This window comes from Sorex araneus, chromosome 2, assembly GCF_027595985.1.
Source record: "Sorex araneus isolate mSorAra2 chromosome 2, mSorAra2.pri, whole genome shotgun sequence".
Classification (NCBI taxonomy): Eukaryota; Metazoa; Chordata; class Mammalia; order Eulipotyphla; family Soricidae; genus Sorex; species Sorex araneus.
Window position 1 is genome coordinate 260308083 of NC_073303.1, and position 23065 is coordinate 260331147.

The window sequence follows — 23065 nt, forward strand, 5'->3', positions numbered from 1 at the left end:
CCAGCCCCTGCACCTTCCCCCAGTGCCTCCACCCTGCACCCAGTCATGGCTCTGGGCCCCGGCTGCTGCTCGGCGGATGTCAGCACGGTGGAGTCTGGGCCTCGCCCGCCCACCCGGGCTGGACGGAGTGTCCGGGGCCCAGCTGCCGGTCACTCTGCAGACGCAGGACTCACCAGCCCGCAGTGCTCGTTTCCCCGGCTGCAGTCGGTGGAGAGTGGGCTGAGCAGGGGCCTCACCTCTGGGCAGTGGCGGCGGGAGCCAGAGGCTGCTGGGGGTTGCCGCGTCTCAGGACGGGGGGGGGGGGGGGGACAGGGCCCGTGTCTCTGGTCCGGGCGAGGTTGGCGAGGAGTGGGAGCTGGTGCCGGCGCCGTGCTCTGGTCCAGGTAGGCCCAGACCCGGGGCCTGTTCTGCAGGGCGGATGCGGACCGACCTGCAGCTCTGGGGCCGCCCCGTGGTGGCCTGAGGTGGGCGCTGAGACCAGGTGGCTGCTCTCTGCCGGGGGGGCCCTGCCCCCTGGGACAGTGAGGGGGGTGGCCTGGGCAGGGCGGAGCTGCGGCACCCGGGAACCAGCCCCGGCCACACCCCTGCATCCACACAGCCCCTGGGGCACGTGCAGGCACTTCTCCGCACCCCTGCCCTCCGCCCAGAGCTCCTCCCGGGCACGCCTCGTCTCACCCGGCTAACGGGCAGGAGTGCTGCTGGCTCTGACGGGGACCCAGCACAAGCGTGTTTACCCGCCCGCCCACCCACCCACTCATCCGTCCACCTACTCCAGCCGACTCACCGCCCCATTCACCCATTCACTCACCCACCTATGTACCCACCCACCCACCCACCCATTCACTGACTCTCCCATCCACCTTCCCAGCCACTCATCCATCCACCCACCCACCCAACTATTGACCCATCCATACACCCACCCACTCACCCACTCACTAATCCATTCACCCACCCACCCACTTATTCACCCACCCACCCATTCACTGACTCACCCATCCACCTTCCCAGCCACTCATCCATTCACCCACCCATCCAACTATTGACCCATCCACCCACCCACCCACCCACTCATCCTTGCATCCACCCACCTGCCCACCATGCACCCAATGCACCCATTGACTCATCCATCCACCTAGCGTCTGTCTGTCCATCTCTCCGTTTGTCCGTCGTCCGTCTCCAGGCACATGACCCCCATGATGCAGCTTCTCATTGAGGTCGCCCCCGCCCTGCTGGCCTCCTGCCAACACCCCCTCCACTGCACCCCTGGCCAGCAGCTGCCCCCCGCCCCCCGCACACACACACGTCAGGCTGGGGGCATCTTCCTCCTGGTTCTGTGGACTCCGGCCTGAGCCCCCAGTGCTCCCGAGCAGGGGGGTGGCCACCGTGGCCGTCGGCAGTGTGAGGGCCACTGAGCAGGCTCGGGGTGAGTCTCTGCCAGCCTCTCTTCCTGGCCCTGACGCCCATGCCTTCCTGCAGCTTCCAAAGGGCTGCACTGGACGTGGCTTTGTCCTCGTGAACCCCGTTGTCGAGGCTCCAGCGTCTGCAGGATAAGCCCTTGCCCCCGAGCCGGGTACGGGCGGTGGGTCCCATTCCAGCCTTACTTTGAGTCCTTCTCTGTTACCCTAATAGCCACCCCCCTGCTGCTATGAGTCCCCTCCCTCCCTCTGCTCTCGTTCAAATAAATCTCTTGGACCTCCATTCCCTTCTGCCACTGCCGGCTGGCACACTCCTACACATCCTTCAAAACCCTGCAGACTTGCCCCCTCCCCGCCACATCTTCCTATGGAAGATTACGTCGTTATTTCTTCAGACAGCCCTGAAAGGCAGCACCTCCGTGCTCCATACCCGCCGCTGCACGCCTTGCGTGTGCACAGCCCCCTGTGAAGAGCCAGTGGAGGATACGCCGGGGAAGCCCACAGGTGGGGCGGGACAGTGATGGGGGGTTTCTGCTTCCTCGGGTGCAGATCTGCGGGGAACATGTGAGGGGCAGGGGGAGGGGCCAGGGGCCATCTCATGCCTTCGCTGTTGGCCCTGGAAGCCGGCCAGCTGGGGCGACACGCCCCCTCCAGGCTTCCCTGCCTCCCCCACGCGCCCCTAAAAATCTGCCTTCGGGAACCAGCCACCGGGAAGCCCCGGTTCCGCCCCCCCACCCCCCCCCCTGCACCCTCCAGCACCCTCGGGCCAGGGGCACGAGGATCATTCTCGCCCACTTTGGGGAGGAACTCTGTGTGTGCGCACGCTAGGGACACTCAGGGGTGGAGGCGGAGGCCCCTGAGCCGGCCCAGACACAGCCCCCCCAATAGGAGGGGAGGGGGCGCCCCACTGCCGGGTTTGTCAGGAGGGCACCCAGGGCCCCACCGGGCACCAAGCCCTGCAGCTGCGGCCAGTACCACCTGTGACCAGCAGAGGGCAGCACAGGCCGCCGGCTCCCGGGTCTCACTCAACACTTCAACTCGGGATCCCTGCGGGCTGGAGAGATTGTGGGGGCACAAGCCCCCCTGTCCCCGCCCCTGTGTCCCCTTCCAGTGCCCCGGAGCCCGGGCTCTCCCCTGCTGTGGGCGGCACAGCAAACCGGCCTGGTGAGCCTTGGGCCCATGAGCCTGCAGCTCTGTAAGGCCAGACTAACTAGGGCCCCTCTCCCCACCCCCTCCCCTCCCCTCTGCCCCCCTCCCTAACTGTCCTACCCCCCCCCTTCCCTCCCCCTCCCCCCTTGTCCTGTAGCCTCTCCTATCCCCTCCCCTATCTCCCTACCTCCTCCCCTACCCCACTTTCCCTCTCTCCTCTCTCCCCTGCCCTCCCCTCTCTCCTCCCCCCTCCCCCCTTTTCCCTTCTCTCCATCTCCTCCCCTCCCTTCCCCTCCTTCTCCTGCACTTGGCTTCAGCCCGGCAGCAGAGGGCCATGGGCTGGACTGTCCATGGGGGACGTGGCAGGGCGAGTGAGTGTCCAGGACATGAGAATAGCGTGTGAGTCCCCGACCCCCGCCGGACCCTCCGCTTCTGGCCGTGTCCCCTGGAGGAGCCTCACACAGGAGCGGGTCCCGCACTGACCGGAAGCCCTTCGCTCCCTCGGCTGCCCCGCCCTGCCCTCCACAGCTGCCCGGCTGCTGGGCAGTGTGCCGGGGGGACGGCGTGCAGCCGGGGTCCCCACCGGCTGACCACAGTTCCTGCGGGAAGTGTTGGGGCAGCCGGCGGCTGACCCCTTCGCTCTGCTGCCCCGTAGTTAGGGGGAGCCAGGGGAGCCTGAGGGCATGGGCAGGGGAAGGTCCACTTTCTGCCTGGAGGGAGGGGCCCGCCCCGGCCAACTCTCCTCTACCCGGTCAGCCCTCCCCATCCCCCCTCCCCCATCAGCCCTCCCCATCCTCCTGGTCAGCTCTCCCCCTCCCGTCCCCTCCTTCCCTTCCTGTCCTCCCCCGAAGCTCCCAGCCCTCACCCCGCTGTGGCCTGTGTCCACCCCCAACCCACCGCTGAGGCCGGAAGGGGGTGCCCGTCTCCCTCTGCAGGGCCATCACCACCCCTCGGCATCGGGACGGGTCCCTCTCAGCCACGTCACAGCCAGAGACCAGCAGCCAGGCCAGGGCCGGGGGCCGAGTCACACAGCCCGCCGGGAGCTGGACCAGCTCGCTTCAGCCCCCGGGCCCGGACCCCGGTGAGCCCCGCTCAGCCTGGAGGAGCCGAGCAGGGACACGGCACGGGTCACGTGGTCACTCCTGGCACCCCGACGGCACAGGTCACGTGGTCACTCCTGGCACCCCGACAGCACGGGTCACATGGTCACTCCTGGCACCCCGACGGCACGGGTCACATGGTCACTCCTGGCACCCCGACGGCACGGATCACGTGGTCACTCCTGGCACCCCGAGCGGAGCTGCCAGCAGGCCCCGGAGCCACCCGCTCCTCTGTGTTTGTTCCCCGTGGGGACCTGGGGCGGACGGGACGGGAGCTCGGGCCCAGCACCCCCCCCCCAGTGACTCCTTGGCTCCGGGAAGGGCTCGGGGTCCTGCTGGGCGAGGGGTCCTGGACACCTGCTGGCTGGTCATCTTTGAGAGGCTCAGGTCCGTGGGTGGTTGATCTCCCCCCGGAGAAGTGCTCAGGGCTGGGGCAGTGGGCGGTGGCCAGTCCCGAGTGGACGTTGTCACTCCCCTGTCCTGCTTCCATCCCCCTGGAAGCATCCACAAGGGGTCTTGGCACACATCAGAGCCCCCCGGGGCCCCTGGCCAGCCCTATGTGGTGGTGGCCGCAGAGGGTGGAGTGCTGGACTCCGAGGTCCAGGCCAGGCCTGACGGCCAGAGAGCAGCCCGGCGGGAGGCTCCGGAGGGCAGGGGCCTCTGCTCTCTCCCCACTCGGGGCCCGGGTCTTGGTGGCCGCCCCAGAGAGCGCCCTGAGGCCCGGCCTGATCCCTGCGGCCAAGGACACCTCACCTGGCTGACCTCTGCACCTGGGCTGCTGTCCAAGGTCTCTCACCTCTGACCCTGGTGCCGTCCATCCACTGGACGTGGCCGCAGACCCGCCTCCCCCCCCACACGCACACACACACACACACACACACACACACACACACACACAGCGGACCAGTAAGCGAGCTGCGACTCGATCGCTTATTTATCTGCGTAATTTCCTGATGAAATTGCGAATCTAATCGAATTTGCGGGGAACCATGACTTGCAATGAGGCTGCAGCGGGCGCCGGCAGGGGGGCGGCGGTGCTGGGCGCCTGGGGTCCGCCCAGCAGTGCTTGTGTTTTAGGAAATGAAAGGGACAAATCGGAAGCGGCAGTAAAGCAAACAAGGAGCCTCGGCAGGGCCGGCTCGTCAGGGACGAAGCATGTTTGGGGCCCGGCCCAGCCGAGCACCCGGCGGCCTCCGTCACCCGGCCGGGGGTCCCGGGTTCTCTGCCGTTTTGGTCTCCTGGTCGCGTTCCCCTTCACCCTCCACAGTGGCGGGCCGGAGGCGCCTTTGCCCCCAGCAGGCCAAGAGGGCCCAGGCCCCTGGCTGCTGGGCTGGCTGGGAGAGGGGCAGGCTCCAAGGGAGTCTCCCTCCCACTTCAGTTGCCTCCGGTGCTGGGGCCACCCCCGGCCGTCCTCTGGGCTGGCTCCTGGCCCTGTGCTCAGGGATCTCTCCCGGCGGGTGCCGAGGATTGAACCCGGGTCAGCTGCGAGCAAGGCACGTGCCCTCCCCACTCTGCCCTGCTTCAGCGTCTTCAGTTGGCTCTTGGAAAAGTGCGGGCAGGGATTGGGAGGTCTCCTGGGCGGGGCTGGGTGAGAGGGGGGCAGGGGAGTGTGCCCTGCCCCACCCCACCCCCGCCTGCCCCCAGGGACCCCTCTGGGTACCAAGGCGGGAGACCCCGCCCGTGGCCGCCACTTACCGATTGCCCTGCCTGAGGTCTGGGCCCTCCATCCTGCAGGTGGCAGGACCCGGAGGGGCCCCTGGCCAGTGCAGGCCGTGATCCACTGTCCCCCACCCTCCCTGCCCTCTGGGCCCGTCCCCAGGCCACGGGAGCTGTGTGGGTGCAGCGGTGGGTGCAGGCAGAGAGGTGGGCGCTGGGCGGGTGCCTGAGGCCGCACAAGGGGGGCTGAGTCCCCATGGGAGGGGCCAGCGTGACCCCGGCCCCTGAGGCTCGGTGGGGGGGGGACTCTGAGAACTTGGATCTGAGGGCAGCACTGGCGGGGGAGGGAGAGCGTGGCGACGGGGAAGAAACGGGCGTGGGGGGCAGGCAGAGAGCCCCGGGCGGGGGCCTGCCTGCAGGAGGCCTGACTGGGTCAGGGGCTTTGGGTCTTCTTGCTGGCGGTGCTCAGGGTTGACTCCTGGCTCTATGCTCAGGGTTGACTCCTGGCTCTGTGCTCAGGGCTGACTCCCGGATCTGTGCTCAGGGCTGACTCCCGGCTCTGTGCTCAGGGCTGACCCCTGGCATGGCTCAGGGCTGACTCCCGGCTCTGTGCTCAGGGTACCGTAGTCACTGCTGAGGATCAAAGAGAGGTCAGTTGCACGCAGAGCCAGCGGCCTGAATCCCTTTAAATCTCTCTCTCGGGTTCATTTTTAAAATGTCTCATAAGGAATCCAGAGGGTAGCGCCTGAAGGGAGGAGAGCGTCCATCGCTTCCAGAGAGATGGTCCTGAGCGGGCTGTTGGGGACGGATGCTCCCCAGTGACTGGTCAACATGTTTCAGTGCCGGTCTGGCTTCCTAGAGGAGCTGGCTGGAAGTCTTAAGTTTTCTCAGCCTTGTTGACATGGGAACTGGCAAGAGGCGGCAGAAGGTGACGGAGCCTGTGTTTGTCAGGGAAGAGGGGTGCAGGGGTGCGCGTGGCTCCCGGGGGCCTCCTTCCTGGCTCCCGGCCCCTCTCCCTGGCCCAGCCTCGCTGCAGAGGGGGCTGGGAGATGTAGTCCTGTCTGTCCAGCCCAGCCAGGGGTGTGTGTGGAGCTGCCGGCAGGGAAGAATCAGAGTCACAGGGAAACGCAGTGCAGGGGAGAAGTACACCGAGGCCCCGAGAACGTTTGAGCCTTGCGGTGTTTTGAAGCTTACGTGGCTGTAATGCTTGTGAAAGCGTGGCCTTTGAAGGTGTCTCTCGGATTAAATTCTCCAGGTGACCGTAAACTCTTGGAACAGAGCAGCTGACCATGTAGGCTTCGGTTTAGGGTCTTAAGCATCGGATGCCGTAAAGGAGTGTCAGCGTGGCTGTATTTGTAAGCTGAGTGCGTGAGATAAAAGGTAGTTAAAGACCCGAGAAGGTTTGTTAGACCCTAGAAGTACTTAAAAAAAGAGATTCAGATCTATTACACCGGTATGTGCAGTTTTACAATGTTTGGAGTCATTTAATTAAACACATTTGTAAATGAGGAGAAACATTCCTCAAAGGTCCCCTTAAGACCCGATTGTTACAATTGCTAGACTTATAAATAAGTAATAATGTATCTGCACCAAACTTTAAAGCCTTATGGAAGAACTTGGATCTGCGTGAATTTGTAACTTTAATCAATGGAATGTTAATTTTAGAAGCCAAAGAACCCTTTGGGTGAAACTTGTGGTGCCGAGAGCTTTGCTGGGAGACGTCAGATTAGTCTTTTTATTTTTATTTTTAATTACTTTTCTTTTTTTAAAAAAAGTTTCTGTTTAAAGAAAACTGTGCCGGGCCTGGAGGGAAGGTGCAGTGCCCGGGGCCTCCCCCTCTGCTGACGGACCCCTCAGCCCCAGGAAGTGCCCTTCACCTGCCCGCACACGCACCCTCCAGCCCCGCGTTTACTCTAAGAGCCTGTGCTGTCTTCTGTCCTGTCTTCTTTCTGCTTAAAAGGCGTCAGAGAGGAAGGGCCTGAGCTCCTCAGAGTGCAGGTGACTCAGGCTTGGTGGGACATATGGGATGCGCCTGGCCTCGGCCCATGGCCCTCCCACACACCCTAACTCCCTGGGGGCTGTGGCTTTGGGTTTTTATTTAATTTTAATTTAATTTTTTTATTTTATAAAGTAGTTCACAATATTTGACTACATGTAATACTCAAACACCAATCCCACCTTCATGACACCGTCCCACCCCCAAATCTGGGATGTTTCCATCTCAAGCCCCAAGCCCTGTCCCAAAACACAACTGAAATAATATCTTTTGTATTGTCTGTTATGAAAAACTGCTGAAAATGCTCCCAAAAAGTATCTATAGGGGAAACAGTGTGAAGATTGTTCTATTTTGGCAGGAGCCACGAAGACATTCTTTAGGAAATCGCTCACATGTTGTTAAAGGTTGAGTGATGTGAGCTTTCGCATATATATATATATATATATATATATATATGAAACTATGTTTATATACATACGTCTGAAAATATGTATTTGAAAATACATTCATTCATTCATTCATTCATTCATGCGTGAGGCTCGGCCCGAGCACGTGGGGAGTGGCCCTGAGCGTGGCGGTGGTTGGGTTCTGGAGATTTTCGGCCGCCAGGGCTGGGTCCCTCGGGGCGGGGAGGGCTCTCACCCGCCCCCTCTGGGGCTCCCCGAGTGAAGCAGCCTGGCTCGGGGCCCGGTGGGCATCACGTTGCTCCGTCCCGGGAGGAAACACTGTGTGGGCGGGGTTTAAGGTGGGCCTTCGGCGACCGTGGGAGCATAGCTCCACGCCAGCCCGCCCTGCCCTCTGCCGTGCCGTGTGTGTGTGTGTGTGTGTGTGTGTGTGTCTGTGTGTCTGTGTCTGTGTCTGTGTCTGTGTCTGTGTCTCCCTGCTACACTGCAAGGCGGTGAGGGGCCCAGCTGCCCGTGAGCGAGCGTGGACAGGCCCAGTCCTTTCTGGTCTTGCAGCCTGCCCGCCCCTTCCCGCCCCCCCAAGGGCCCCGTGGGTGCCATCCCGGCATGACTGGGCTCCCCCTGCCTCCAGAGGAGCGGGGTGGGCAGGGGGACCCGCCAGAGCTGCTCCCACTTGGTGTCTGAAGCCTGAACTGGCCCTTCCCTCCCGCCGCCCTGCCACCGAGCCCCCAGGAAGTCACAACTCACACACACGGACAGACACACGGATACACAGGCTGAGCCTCCAGGAAGACACCTCACACCTCACACTGTTTCCCGTCCCCCACAGGCTCAGTTTACCCTCCACTGGCCTCGGAATCCATGTGTGTGTGAGTGCATGTGTGCATGTATGTGTGTGTCTCTGTGTGTTTCTGTGTTCGTGTGTATGCCTGTGTGCATGTATGTGTTGCTGTGTTCATGCGTGCATGTGTGTACATGTGTGCATGCTTGTATGTGCACATGTGTGCATGTGCATGTGTGAGTGTATGTGCACATGCATGTGCCTGTGTGAACATGTGTGCAGTGTGTGAGCATGTGTGCCTAGTGTATGCATACATGTACTGTGTGGGTGCATTTATGTTTGTGCACGTGCGTGTGTGCACATGTGTGTGCATGTGTGAACATGTGTGTATGTGTGTGCATGCATGTGTGTGTGTCTCAGCATGCCTTGGCCTCCTGATTTAAAACGGCCTGTCGGGGGTGGGGAACCGGTCCCAGGACTGAACGTTGGGGGTTGTGTCTGCTTGGCCTGTGGGTCTCAGTGCCCTGCAGGGCCTCTCGCTGAGCGTGGCTCCGTGAGGGAGGCCTGGTGGGCACCCGGGACCCTTCTCAGCCGGCACGTCCAGCACCGCTCGCTGGGGACAGAGAGGTGGCAAGTGGGGGACGGTTAAGAACAGCCCTCCACAGCGCAGACAGACACGCAGACACGCAGAGACACAGACGCAGACATGCAGAGACACACAGACACGCAGAGACAGACACACAGACACACAGAGGCAGACATGCAGAGAGAGACAAACACATGCAGACAGACACACAGAGGCAGACACGCAGAGACAGACACGCAGAGACAGGCACATAGCCACGCAGACACGCAGAGACAGACACTCAGACAGACAGCAGACACAGGCACACCCCAGGGTCCTTCCCAGAAGGACCTGCTGGGGGCCAGGGCTCAGGGCGGGGCTGGGGGGCGCGTGGGGGGCAGGCCGCCCTGCGGGAACAGCCAGATTCCCTCCCCGTGTGCGGTTTGGGGTCCCCGTGCCCGGCGGGCAGCGTCTGTGCTGTGGGGGCTTCGCCCGGGCCGACCCCACCCGCCCATCGATGGCACAGGGGCAGAGCCGCAAGGCCGGGGTCCCCCTCCGGCCTCCCCCTGCCTGCTGCTCCCCGCCCAGCCCGCCTGCCCCGACCCCTCATTCATCACCTCTGACGAGCTCCGCCAGGCACGCCGTGTCAGGAAATTTCTCGGTGTTCGTTTTAATAAAACTTAATTATTAAGACAGCCTCACAAGTCATAATACATTTAGTGGCTCATTTTTCACTTCTCCGTTGGAGGCCTCCTGGCAGCCAGGTGCAGAGGAGGGGGACTCGAGGGGGCGGGAAGTGGCAGGGCCCGCTCCCCCCTGGGACCCACTCCCACCTCTGGCCCCCCCCGCCCCCGCCCCGACCCACCCTGCACTGCGCCTGGCCTAGCTCCAGGACGGGGGGGGGGGGAAATCTTCCTTCCCACCCCGCAGAGCTGCTGGAGTCAGCCCCCCCACACCAGAGGCCCCCGGACCCTCATCCGCCTACGGGGACTCGAGTGCTGGCCTCGCCCACGTGCAGGGCAGAGTCGGGCCTCGGCCGGGTTTGCAGTGAGAACACGGGGAGCTGCGGGGAGTGGGGTGAGGCGGCTGGGGGCCGTCTCAGAGCCCTGGGGTCCGAACCCCACGCCGTCCACACTCAGCTTGTCCCGGATGAGGTGGGGGCGGGATCCCCGGTGTGTGTGGGGGAAGCACCATGGGGTCCCCGGGGTGGCAAGGGGGTCTTTGCCGCAGGGAGAGCCCCGCAGGGCTGCTGAGTCTGAGGCTCGGGGGACACTGGGCAGAAGGACGCCGTTCCCCCTGCCCCCCTCGAGTGAGCCAGGCCCCTCTCCCATTCCCTCGCCCCATTTTTCCGGTGCCGTGGGGGAGGCTGGGAGTAGCGGCGTCTTGGGGCCGAGGCCTTCGGCACACCCAGCTCCAGCTCTGCCCAGCCCCCCTGAGCGTGGGCCGACGCAGCCCCCCAGCCCCTGCAGCCGTGCCCCTGCACCTCAGTCCCAAGGGAAGAAACCGAGGCACAGACTTGCCGGCGGCCGCAAGGGGAACAGCAGAACTTGCCGTGGGCCGAGGACCCTCCCAGCCAGAAAATGGGGCAACGCAGAAAAATGACCAGGTGGAGGGGGTGGGGCAGTGACCCGAGAGCCCAGGGACTCTCCGCTCCCAGCTTCCCCCTCACCCAGCGGCGGCCGGCCCCCTCCGCAGTGCAGGGGATGGGGGGTCCTGACCTGCAGGGTCTCAGGCCCGGGAGAGGCTGGCCCCCTCCGCAGTGCAGGGGGGCGGGGGGTCCTGACCTGCAGGGTCTCAGGCCCGGGAGAACAGGCAGACGGAGGGGGGCGGTGTGAGGTCTGTGCGTAAATGCGCCCGAGGGTCTCGAGTCTGGCGGACACCGGGCACCGCCTGTGCTGGGACTGGCTTCTGGCTCGCAGGGCTGCCCTGGGCCCCTGCCCCCTCCCTCCCCCACCCCTGCCTCAGTGACAGCGTCCGGGTGTTTGAGTCTGGGTGTCGCCCGCCCCGTTCCCGGGGAACAGCACCCCTTTCCCTGCTGGCCCAGGGCGAGTGGACAAGGCTGGGACACGGCCTCGTCCCGCCTGGCTCTGCAGTGGGGGTCACAGGTGCCGGGCTGCGGCGGCGGGGGGGGGGGGTGTGGGCCGACACTGGGGCCCCCCTCAGCCCCCTGCAGGGCGGGACAGGCCGGCCCCTCGGACTCCACAGCCTGGCCTGCCGCCTCCTGGCCGTGGGCAGGACCTCCCTCGCTCTGGGCCCCTGTGTCTGTGTCTGAGTTGGGGGTGTTGTCACCCCCCACCCCGTGAGTGTGGGGGGGGTTGTTACTGATTTGGCGGGAGAGGGGCCCCTGGACTCGACACTGTTTGAGCTCTGGGGAGTGGAGGGCGTTGGGGGGATGGGCCCCACTTACTCCCCGATTTGTGCTCAGACGAGCTGTTCCAGCAGCCTCAGCGTTAGGGGGGCCCCGTCCAGGGCCCCCGACTCCCCACTGCTGCCCCGCCCCCCCCCCCCGCTGTCCTGGACCCAGGCTGGCCTGCAGGTGGCAGCCTTGCCAGCCCTGGCTCCCGCCCGCTGGGCCCGAGGGGTCAGCCAGGGAGGGGTGCGCCCTGCTGGCTTCTCCTTATTCTGGGGCCACCCCCCGACGTGCTCGGGCTCCTCCTGGCTCTGTGCCGGGGCCCCTCCTGGCTGCGCTCCTACGTGGTGCCGGGCATGGAACCCAGGTCGCCCCGCTGTCCCGCCTCTCCGGCCCCCGCGCTGCCTCCTGGGACCCCTCCAGCGCCAGGCTGGGCTGCAGCCTGTGACAAGGGGACCCTCGGATGTGTCCTCCGGCCAGACCCGCAAACAGGGTAGGAGCCCTGCCCCCTCACCTCACCCGCCCCCACCCCGACCCCTCACCCCACCCGCACCCTAGCCTCTCCCCCAGCCGCCAGGAGGGCCCGGGGTTGGGCGGGCTCCAGGATTCCTGTGCTGGTGCTCATGTCGGGGGCAGGGCCAGAGGAGCTGATCTTCTAGAACCTTCTGAGGGCCTGGGGTGGCGGCTGAGCTGGCCCCGCCTCCAGACTCACTCTGGGTCTGTGGTCTCAGGCTGGGAGGCCGCAGGCCCCACGGTGTCAAGGTAGGGGTGTCTGGTGGGCGGCCCCCGGGGAGGTGGACATGCGTATCTCCACACTGTGGCCACATGGCCTCTCCTGTGTGTCTGTGTGTGCCCGTGTGTCTCTGTGTGTGTGTCTGATGCTTGCGTGTGTCTGTGTGTGCCTTTATGACTCTGTGTCTGAGGGTGTGTGCCTTTGTGTGTCTGTGTCTGTGTCTGCATGTCTGTGTGTGTCTGTATGACTCTGTGTGTCTGTGTGTGTCTATGTGTCTGTGTCTGCATGTCTGTGTCTGCATGTCTGTGTCTGCATGTCTGTGTGTGCCCTTGTGTCTGTGCGTCTGTGTGTCTGTGTCTGCCTGTGTGTCTGTATGTCTGTGTCTGTGTTTGTGCGTCTGTGTCTGTGCGTCTGTGTCTGTGTGTGCCCGTGTGTCTGTGTGTCCGTGCGTGGGGGCTCGGGGCTGTCTCACTGGGGTCTGGGTTGGGGCTGCGCCCTCCTGTGTCCCGAGTCCCCTTCTTGCTTCCCCGTAAGGGGCGCCCAGCCCTCGCCTCCCAGAACTCTGGCGGGAGGAGCCGGAGGCCCCGGGTGGCCCGTGTGCTGACAGATGGGGTGGCTGCCCCCACGCGCCACCCTCTGTCGGGGGTCATGGGGCGCCTTCCTCACGGCCAAGGCTGTTCCCCATGGGCTGGGGGCTGCACCGCGCCCGGCGTCTGTGTCTCATGCCCCCCCACCCCGGCTCCTGCGTCTCATGCCGCCCCAGTCTCCTGGTGCCAGGCAGGGCTGGGTCACCGTCAGCAAACTCTGTCCCTTTGCTGAGCCCCCACCCTCTGCCATCTGGTGGCCATGGGGCACCCTCACCCGGTCACAGAGCACGGGGCCAGGCAGAAACACGACAGGCCTTGGCATGTGCCGGTTACTCACATGACAGGCATTGGCATGTAGGGGTCACATGCCAGGTGTTGGTGTGTGCAGGTTACTCAAGTGACATGTTGGCGTGTGCGGGTTGCTCATGTGACAGGCATTGGCGTGTGTGAGTTATGTGACAGACATTAGCGTGTAGGGGTTACATGGCAGGCATTGGTATGTGCGGGTTACTCAAGTGACATGTTGGCGTGTGTGGGTTACTCACGGGACGGGTGTTGGCATGTGTGGGTTACTCACGGGACAGGCGTTGGCGTGTGCGGGCTACTCTCCCGACGGGCGTTGGCGTGTAACTGTGCTCCTTACTGGGGTGTGGGCCGCCCGTGGGCCCTGGGTTCTGTGTCCGTGTTCGGAAGGGGCCATTGCAGACACAAACCCTGCCGGAGCCCGCGCTCTGTGCATGAGTGGGGAGCCCCGGGGGGTCTGCAGAGAGACCCCCCCACCTTCATGCTGCTGTTAGACCCCCTGCAGAGCCGGAGGGGCGGGGCCGAGCAGCAGAGGAGAAAGTGGGGGGCCCGGGGCGCGGGGGGCTTCTCCTGAAGTTGGTCCTGGCCGGAAGTTGAGGTTCTTTGGTTCATTTTCTTTTTTCACGCGGTGCCTGGGTGGGGCTCCTCCCCCCCACGCACGCACACTCTGCAAACAGCCCGCATTCCGGGGTCAGGGGAGGCGGCGAAGGGTCCCGGCCCCGCCCCCTGCGGCTGGGCCCCCGCCCCCGCCCCCCTGCGCCCCTCCCGCCTCCCGCGGCGGAGCCGGCGAGCGCGGCTCCCTCGGCTCGTTCATTCATGCTCGGCGGCAGCCGGGCGCAGGGCGGAGGGCGGCGGGCGGCGGGCCGGGGGGCTGCGGCGCGGGGGAGGCCCCGCGAGGTGCAGGCGCCGGGCTGCAGGCGCGGACCCCGGGCCCCCGGCGCCCCCGCCCCTCGCTGAAGCCCAGCCCCGCGGGCCGGGACGCTGCCCCCTCGCAAGTGGCCATGGGGGCGGTCATGGGCACCTTCTCGTCTCTGCAGACCAAACAAAGGCGCCCCTCCAAAGGTAAGCCACCTCTGCCTTTTGTTCCCCCGCCACCTGCACGCTCCCCTGCCCGCAGTCCCGAGCCCCTGCTGCCCGCTCCCCACTCCCCTGCGCAGGAGACCCGGGACCGGGGGTCGGCGGAGGGAGCCGGGGGATACCCAGAGCGGGAGCCTGCGGTCTGCTGGCCCCTGGGGGTGCAGGACCCTCCTGGGTCTCCCACGCCAGGACCCACCCCCTGGGCTGGGCTCCAGGAGCCAATTCACAGGTGGTGGGGGTGAGGGGCTGGTGGGGGGGCAGCGGGCGGGGGTCTCCCATCCCGAGGCTGGCGTTGATGCAGCTGTCAGCGCAGCCCCGAGCCCCGGGGGAAGGTGGTGCCCCTTAGTGCCCCTCTGCAAGCCAACAGGAATCACCACTGCGGGCGCAACGGGGGGGGGCCGTGTCTGTGGTCTCAGGAGCAGGGGCTGGGGGTCTCCCCAGGGTGCCCTCGGGGCCGGGTCAGGGTGGGAGGGGAGGGGTGCTGGGCTTGAGTCCCCCCCCCTCCCGTCCCCATTCAGAGCTGCCTCCTTCGGCTCCTCCCCCACCCCCCCTCCCAGACCCTCCGCCTTGGCCGTGGGGGCTGAGCTGCTCCCGGCTGCAGCCCCCCCCCCCCCGCCCCCTCCATGCCCCTCTCCCCACTGCCATCTGAGAAGTTGCTGGTTGTAGTAATGCAGTTAGGGACAGGGGAGCTGCAGGGGGAGCGGGTTTGCCCGGCTGTCACTCAGGCCCAGCCGCCCAGGGACGCTCTGGCCACGTCCCAGGTGGGGCCCCACAGGTGCCGCTGACGGTGGGGGGCGATATCTGCACAGCGGGAGCCCCAGCATGGCTCCTGCCCGGTGGGGTGGCAGCAGGGGGTGGGGGGCCAAGGCCTGGCCTCACCGCCTCCCGGAGTCTGCCCACAGCCAGGCCCGGGGGCGTGGTCTCTGGGGGTCAGAGTTCATCCCCCCAGTCCCGCAGACCTCCTCCTCCCCCACCCCCACCCCCCCTAACCTGGCTGACGCCAGGCCCCCCCTGAGGTCAGGGGGCCCGGCCAGGCCTGGGGAAAGAAGTGTACTTCTTTGTCGTTCTTGTTGGGGTCCCAAGGCCCCACCTGCCTGCTGGGCTCTCACGAGTCTCGGGAAATGACCCGAGAAGGAAAACGCCCCGGGAGGCGGGGTACCCACGAGGCGGCCGGCCGGTGCCCGTGGCTGGGTGTGACCCGGGCTCTGTGGCCAGGACGGTGGTGCCTGAACCTCTGCCCCCTCCTGGCGCCCCGCAGGGAACGCGGAGGGGAGTCCCTCACCTCTGCACCCCTGCATCTCTCTGCGAGGGCCCCAGGGGGCCGCGCTGCAGAGTGAGGGGTGGGGAGAGAAGGAAGGCAGGTGCGTGTGTGTGTACGTACGTGTGTGTGTGTGTGTGTGTGTGTGTGTGAGAGAGAGAGAGAGAGAGAGAGAGAGAGAGAGAGAGAGAGAGGAGGGGTGCTGCAGCTGTCAGACCCCAGCCCCTCCATTTCCTCGCCCTTCCCCTGGCCCCGCCGAAGCCCGCCCACGGGGCACCCGGACCCTGTGTATCTCCTCGGGGGGCGCTAAGAAGGCGGAGTGGGGGAGGCACCCAGGGGCCTGTCTCCTGCCTGGCAGACACAGGGCTGCGTGCACCTACACATTCCAGACTCCTGGCGTTGGGGGGCCACGGGCCAGGGGCCACTAGGGGCCTGCCGGGCTCTCGCTGCAGAATCCGGGAAGCAGAGGTGCAGCCGAGGGGCCGGCGGTCCTGGGGGGCAGAGGCCCAGCCCCGGGCGGATGCCGTGCCCCCGGCAGGTCAGACCCAGGCCCTGCCTCCTCGCTGTGTGACTAAGCCTCCCCCCACCCCCCGTGAGTGAAGCAGGAACAGTAGTAGTTAGTGGCATCCCAAAATAGCCCCGGCAGGCCGAGTGCGTGCGTGCATGTGTGTGCCTTGGTGGTGCGTCCCCCCCGCCCCGTGACCGGGTCCTCCCCTCCTCCTGAGGGGTCCCCAGACAGCTCAGCCCTCCTTTCAGCCCCCCCTACCCGGTGCCTGGGACACCCTGTGTGACCCGTCACGGCCAGAGCCGTGCATGCACACGGTCACTCCCCGCCCCACACCCCCGCAGGCTGGAAGAGGCCACGGCCAGAGGGACTTGGGAGAACCCCCACTGCGAAACATGCCATCGACATGCGTGCCCGCCCTACCCGGGTCTTTGTGATTGAGAAAGTGCCCCCCGGCCCCCGTGCCAGCCGGAGGGAGAGTCCACTCCCTCGGAGGTCTGGGCGTCCCTGAGGGGGCGATGCCGTGCGGGCAGGGGGCTGCCTGTCCCCCTCCCGCCCGGCTCTTCAGACGGAGCCCGTGGTTTCCTCTCCGGCCACATGGCCGTGGTCCCCTGGCACGGCGTGTCCAGCTGCTGCCAGTGCCTGCCGGGGCTGCAGGCGTTTGCCCGCGGTCCAGGCCCTGCCCGCCGTGAGCCGCCCCGGAGGGAGCACATGCAGGGCCCACGGGTGGGGCCCCGGGAGGTGGGGCAGCCCAGGTGGGCTTCCCGGTGCCACGCGAGCATGGCCCAGTGCCCCAGGGCCCGGGCGGCTGGCCAGGCACTGCCCGGCAGGGCCCCGTCTGCCCGGGCCAAGAGACTCGAGTGCAGGCAGGAGCCGCAGGCCGACAGGGCCTGAGCAGGGCAGGCCAGGGGCCGCGCCACCCGGGTTCTGTCCATTCAGCGGCAGGCTGGATGGACGGGGAGTGGCGTGGCGTGGGGCCTCAGAAGAGAGAGGGGATCTGGGGGACTCCAGCTGCCCCTCCCGTGGCTGTCCGGTCACCTCCCGGGCCGCACAGTCGCCGAGGACCGGCCCGGCAGGGGGCCGAGGGCGCATTCACGGGGCTGTCCTCCCTGCCTCAGTGCTGCCCGGCCCAGCGCAGCTCACCCCAGTGCCCCTGCTGTCGAGGGGGGGCCCGTCCCCACGCGCCCCCGCGGCAGGACAGAGGGAGCTCTCCAGCCGGGCAGGACGGGCGTGACGTCGCTGTTTGGGCGGGGAGGCGGGATGGGCATGGCTGGTCCTTGCAGGGGGTGGGGCGCAGACGCCTGCTGCAAGGGCCGGCGCCATGGCAGCCCCAGCTCTGCGGCGATGCATGAGGCAGGGCCCTGGGTTTGTCCCGCCCGAGGTCAGTCACCACCGCGTGGACTCGGTCTCCTCTCTGGGGGACCCACAAGGCCGTGAGGGGAGGGGCAGGCCTGCGTCCGGGAGGGGGGCTGTGTGGCCTATCCACCCACCCACCTAGGGAAGGCCAGCCACTTCCCTGCCCTGCCAGAGGGGGGGCGCCGTCTCACTGGGGCCACTGCACCTCGGGATGGGTTACCTGTTAGGGGAGTGCCCTCCACACAGTGCTCCCTCTCGGGCCGAGCCCCCTGCCCCTGCTCCTTGCCCGCTGGCTGTCATTCCGCCCACACGCCAGGCTGTTGGCACCTTCTGGAAGGCTCAGAGAGGCGGCTCCGGCCCCTCCCCGTGGCTCCGTCTCCGTCTCGCCCGGGGCACATGCTCTGACTTAGCAAAGCCAAGGTGTTCGCACCATGGCGGTGGGGGGGGGGCGCCACCCTGCGCCGCGCCCCTCCCCGCGTTCCCCAGCACCCTCCGGCACACGGCGGCGGGTGAGGGGCGGGTGCTCCCTCCTCCTGGCAGGCGCCATCCATCACGGGGCGCTTGGCCGCCCTCTGTTACCTCCAGAATCGCAGAGCCGGCAGGAAAGGAAAGTTTGCTGCCCGTCCGCTCTGCGCGGGGGAATTCTGCGTCGGGCCGTGCAGTGCGCCCCGCGTGTTTCCCGAGGGGCGGGGGCGGGCTTCATGCCCCGCCCTCTCCCGGGCCCCCCTCCCCCGCCAGCCCCGGGGAGCACCGCTGAGTGGGGAGGGGGTGGGGGAGGACTCGGTGGGACAGGACAGGACGCCCCCCCGCGCCCCCTTCTTGCTCACCCAGAGGGGCTGTGCCCAGTGGTGTCTCGCCGTTGCCGTGGGTGCGCATGTGGCGGTCGGGGCGGCGGGCGTGAGCGAGGAGGAACCCTGGGAGCGGGAGCGGGAGGGGGCGGAGGTTCCCCTAGAGCAGGGCTGCGCCCGCACTCAGCCCTGAGCGACAGCTCGCAGAGGGGCCCAGAGAAGGTCGGGGCTCCCTCGGGGGACGTGGGAAGAAGCCCAGGCGTCTCGCTTAGGTTCCTTCCCGACAGGGGTGCGGCACTGACGGCGGGCTGCAGGGTTGCTGCTCTCCCATCCGGGTGAGGCCGTCTGTGGACTTACCCCACAGGCCCCCAGTGTGGCTCCCCTGGGGCCAGACTGAGGCCAGGACCTCTCGACTTGTGCCCCCGCCTGCCCTCCCTTCCTCTGGTCCTTTGCTGCTTGCCCCGGCGAACTCCTACGCATCCTTCAAGACCCGTCCTGTGTGGCCCCTCCCCCCAGCAGGCAGAGCACTTCCCCTTATCCACCTTCCTGTCCTGTGGCAGTGGGTCTGCACATTCCTCAGGGCAGGCGCATCTGAGCATCGTCTCTTCACGTGGTCCCGCTGGTGTGGGTGGGCAGTGGGCAGGTCCACCCCACCAAGCCCTGCAGAGGGGCGGGGCATCCGTCCAAGTGCCCACTGCCTTTTTGGCATCCCTCCCGCCCAGGAGCACCAGGAGAGGCCGACTCCGAGTCAGGGTCATTCCCGGCTGAGCTGGACACGCCCACCCTGGGCCGTGAGTCGGTCTCTGGTCCAGGTGTCCAGCGCACGAGGCCTGGGGGATGGGAAGCTGGGGACCAGCCGTCGGCTCTGCAGCGGGGCCTTCGGGCCGGGCAGGGGTGAGCCCCAGGCGCACACACTCGGGCCACATCGTCTTGGTGGGGGGGGGTGGGGGCTGCGGGTGTTGCTACTTCTGGGGGTCCTCGGGGCGGCCCCTCTGCCGGCCTCTCCGGCCGCTCAGGCCGCGGCCTCTGGTCCATCCGTCTGGGGGCCAGGGCCACCAGCCTCCTGGGACCCCCAGCAACTGCCGGGGGCCTCCGTGGGGGACACCGCTGGTGGGGAGGAAGAAGGCAGCCCCTGGGGGTGGGGAGGGAGGGGACCAGGACACCGGCTTGCGCTAACCACCCCGCCCGGCCACTCCCTGGAGCCCACGGTCAGCACCAGCCGCACACGGCCCAGTGGGGGCGGGTGCACATTAGCCCCCCTGACCTCCAAGCCTTGAGCGAAGCGCTGTTGGCCCTCCCCCCCGCCCACGCCCACCCCCGCCTGCCCCCGTCCCCCAAACCTGCCTCCACTTCTCCACTTCGTCTGGCCCGGCAGAAGCCGGCGAGGAAATGACGGGGCAGGAGGGCAGTTAGCAGCCTGGGGCAGACTCTGCCTCAAACGGACAGGATGTGTCAGGGGACAGGGCCTGTCCGTGGGGGAGTGTGGGAGACGGCCCGGGGCTGGGGCCAGCCCCCCCTTCTCCTCCTCCTCCTCCTCCCCCTCCTCCCTTGACCCTCTTCCTTCTCCCTTCTCTTTTCTCCTTCAACTCCTAATTCTTCTCTTTCTCCCTCTCCTCCTTCCTCCTCCTCCACCTCCTCGTCCTCTTCCTCGTCCTCTTCCTCCTCCTCCTCCTCCTCCTCCTTCTCCCTCTCCTCCCCCTCCTCCTCCTCCCTTGACCCTCTTCCTTCTCCCTTCTCTTTTCTCTTTCAACTCCAAATTATTCTTTCTCCTTCTCCTTTCTTCCTCCTCCTCCTCCTCTTCCTCCTCCTCTTCCTCCTCCCTCCCTCCTCCTCTTCCTCCTCCTCTTCCTCCTCCTCCTTTTCTCCTCCTCCTCCTTCCTCCTCCTCCTCCTCCTCCTCCTCTTCCTCTTCTTCCTCCTCCTCCTCCTCCTCCTCCTCCTCTTCCTCTTCTTCCTCCTTCTCCTCCTCCTCCTTCTCCTCCTCCTCCCCCTCCCCCTCGTCCTCCTCCTCCTCCTCCTCGCAGCGTCCCAAGCCCCCCAGGGCTGGCCCGTGGCCGTATCCTCACAGCCCGGGAGACAGCGAGTGCTGGGGTGTCTGTCCGTGGCTCTCGCGGACGTGGACACAAGCCGCGCGGGCCGGGCTGGCAGTGCCGGGAGCCGGACCCTGAGACGGGCTGGGGTGGGGGGACTGTCTGTGAGCCCCCTCGGTGTCTGTGACGTGCACACGCCAAGACTGTCACGAGAGGGGCCGTGAGCATCCGGGTCCGGCTCCCCTGAAGACTCCGGGCTCGTGTCTATACTGCAGGAGCCCCGAGCGGTGGGTCGAGTCCCGCCATTCCCGCCCCTCGCTCAGGCCTCCGAACCCTGCTCGTCTTTGGTGACGAAACAGCAGCAGTGGCCGGACTGTCCTTGACGTGTTCCCCTAGCGTGTCGGGCCGTGTATTACCGTGTTACCCGGCCACGTGAGACCTGGCTCCCAGCACCCATGTCTTGTCTGTGCCGTGGGGGATTCTGGGTCTCCGTGTCGGCTGTTCCCACCTGGGGGGGTGTTGGCAGAGACGCCCCCCCACCCCCGGCTTTGCAGGGACTCCCGGGTGACGGTTGGCCCGTGGCACAGCCCTGGCAGCTGGCTCCGGCGTGAGAGTTGAAGCCTGGAGCTCTGGGCACGGCGGGAGGGTGCGGCCTTCAGCGGGGGGCCGAATGCGGGTGGGAGAGCAGGGGGGAGCGGGCAGGTGCGCCACAGGAGACCCCCGGGCCTGGGCTGGGCGCGAGCAGACGGGGACGAGAGGCGAGTGCGAGCAGAGGCCTGGGCACTGCGGGGAGGTGGAGGGAGCCCAGGAGGGCAGCAGGGTGGAGCCAGGCCTGCCCCTCCCGCCTCCTCCTGCCTTGCCCACCCACCTTCCCGCCCTGTCCCGGGCGGTTCGGCCACCGGCCGCCTGGGATTGCGGCTGGCGGTAACAGGCCTTAACTCTCCGGGACCATCAAGGCACGGGGCGGCCACAGAACTGACAGCAACGCGGGGGGACGCAGGGTGCCCTCGGGGTGGGGGAAATGGGCACCCCCAACGGCAAGCCCTCAGCACCCGGACGGCTGAGCTCGTGGCCTCACACGAACACGGAGGTGGGGACAGCCCTCGGCCCCTCCCGCTCAGAGGGTGACTGCGTCTTTGCTCTCTGCGCGTCCGCATGAGTGGGTGCGGTTCGTTCGTGGGCATCAGCGTGAGGGCGGAGGGACACGTGTCATGGCAGGGAGGGCTCTGCGGGCAGACGTGACGGGGACACCATGGCTGGAGGCACAGAGGGACCTTCCCGGGGTCCGGCTGACGGTGGCTGTGCTGGTGGGTCAGTGCTGGGCTGGGCTGGGGATCCCGGTTGGGTTGGCACCGGAGCCGGAGGAGACGGTGATGCCGATGGGCAGGACAACACTGGAGGGGGCGTGGGGGGCACTACGGCCTGGTGGCCCGGGCACGGGGAGGATGCTGGTGACCCCGGGGCATTGGTGGCAGCCGTCCTCCTGCTCTGACTCGTCGCCGTCCATGGCGGGTCAGTGCTCAGCTCTTGTGTTCTGCTTTCTCCGCGTGTCCCCAGCTGCCTGGCTGGCACTGACTTCCTGCCGTGGCGCGGTGCCCTGCCTGGTGCGTGCCCGGTCTGTCCGTCTGCCTGTGTCTGTCTGAGGCACCCGGAGCTCGCCGGGCCGTGCTCGCTCTTGCACGGAGCAGAGAACAGTGGCCCGTCTCGGCGGGGCGGGCGGGTGCCAGCGTGACCCGCTCTCGCCCATGGAGACACACAGCCCTTCCCTCCCGGGGACCAGCAGGGATGACCGAGACCCCCCGACCCCGCGCTGCAGAGTTGCCGTCCGGGTCCCACCCGCCCCGCGTCCGTGCCTGGGTGTCGTTGTTTAGAAATCCGGCCCCGGGAAGGGAGCACCGATGAGACGGCTGCGGGGCTCTGTGCGCAGTGAGGCCGGCGCAGTGTCCAGCTGGCCCGTCCTCCCCGCTGCTGGCCGCAGGCCCCTGGAAGGGTCAGCCGCAAAGTCGTGTGTGCGGGGAGGTGCGGAGGGGTGTGGCGGGCGTCTGAGCTGGCGACACTGGACGCAGCCAGGCAGAGCAGCCTCCCCCGAATGCTTCTCTCCCGGGGGGGGGGGGGGGGGGCGGGGCGTGACAGACAGACAGACAGACGCAGGGCTCGGGACCCTCCTCCCTTCTCTTTCGACCTTCCCGGGTCTCTTCCAGAACCGCGGGCAGCCAGGAAGCAACACAGAGTGCAGGGAGGGAGGTGGGACACTCCACCAGAGACCTGAGCGGGTTTTCCCTGATTTCCCTCGGAGCCTGGCCGGGAGGGAGAGGAGGTTCCTGCCCCCGCCCCCCTGCCCAAGCTTGGGGTCTGGAACCAGAGCCTCACTCGAGTGTGTGAAACCCCCAGCCCCGCCCGGCCGCCCCGAGGCGCAGGGGCCCTCCCGGCAGGGCGTCTGTCCTGTGGGGCCCCCATGGCGTGGCCCGTGGGGTGACCGTGCCCAGCCAGCCCGGGGGGGCCACTCACAGCAAGTGTGTGCCCTCAGTCCCTTGCCTGTGACGCTTTTTTTCCCTCTCTTTCTGGGTCACACCCACCGATGCACAGGGGTTACTCCTGGCTCTGCACTCAGGAATGACTCCTGGCCGTGCTCGGGGGACCATATGGGATGCTGGGAATCGAACCCAGGTCAGCCGCGTGACAGGCAAGCACCCTCCCTGCTGTGCCGTCGCTCCAGCCCCTCGCCCGTGATTTTTTCCTTCCAAACGGGCGTGTGACCCAGAATCCTTCTAGCCCGGCTCTCCGGCACCCAGTTGTGGTGTCTGGGGACGCACGTCAAGGCCCCCCCTCCCTGCAGACCTCAGGATGGCGTCACCCGCTGCACCCCCCAGGCTCGCTCTGCCCGTCTCTGGGGAGCTGCAGTGTGTGAGCGCACACACGTGTGTGTGTATGTATTTATGAGTGTGTGTGTGTATTTATGAGTGTGTGTGTATGTATGAGTGTGTGTGTATGAGTGTGTGTGTATTTATGAGTG

At 66.7% G+C, this 23065-nt stretch overlaps 1 protein-coding gene across 4 annotated transcripts in view; it reads left to right on the forward strand.

Annotated features, from left to right (window-relative positions):
• The window catches only part of KCNIP1 (potassium voltage-gated channel interacting protein 1), a 126862-nt gene that overhangs the window by 19430 nt on the left and 84367 nt on the right, over positions 1-23065 (forward strand). The window contains exon 1 of one of the 4 annotated variants that reach the window (XM_004611472.2): positions 13743-14101. The exons of 2 other annotated variants lie outside the window; for them this stretch is intronic. In XM_004611472.2, the coding sequence (XP_004611529.1) occupies positions 14041-14101 (61 nt within the window). In that variant the 5' untranslated portion in view covers positions 13743-14040. Of the gene's footprint in view, positions 1-13742; positions 14102-23065 lie in introns of those variants that run through there. One more of the 4 variants, XM_004611474.2, reaches the window with a different exon arrangement.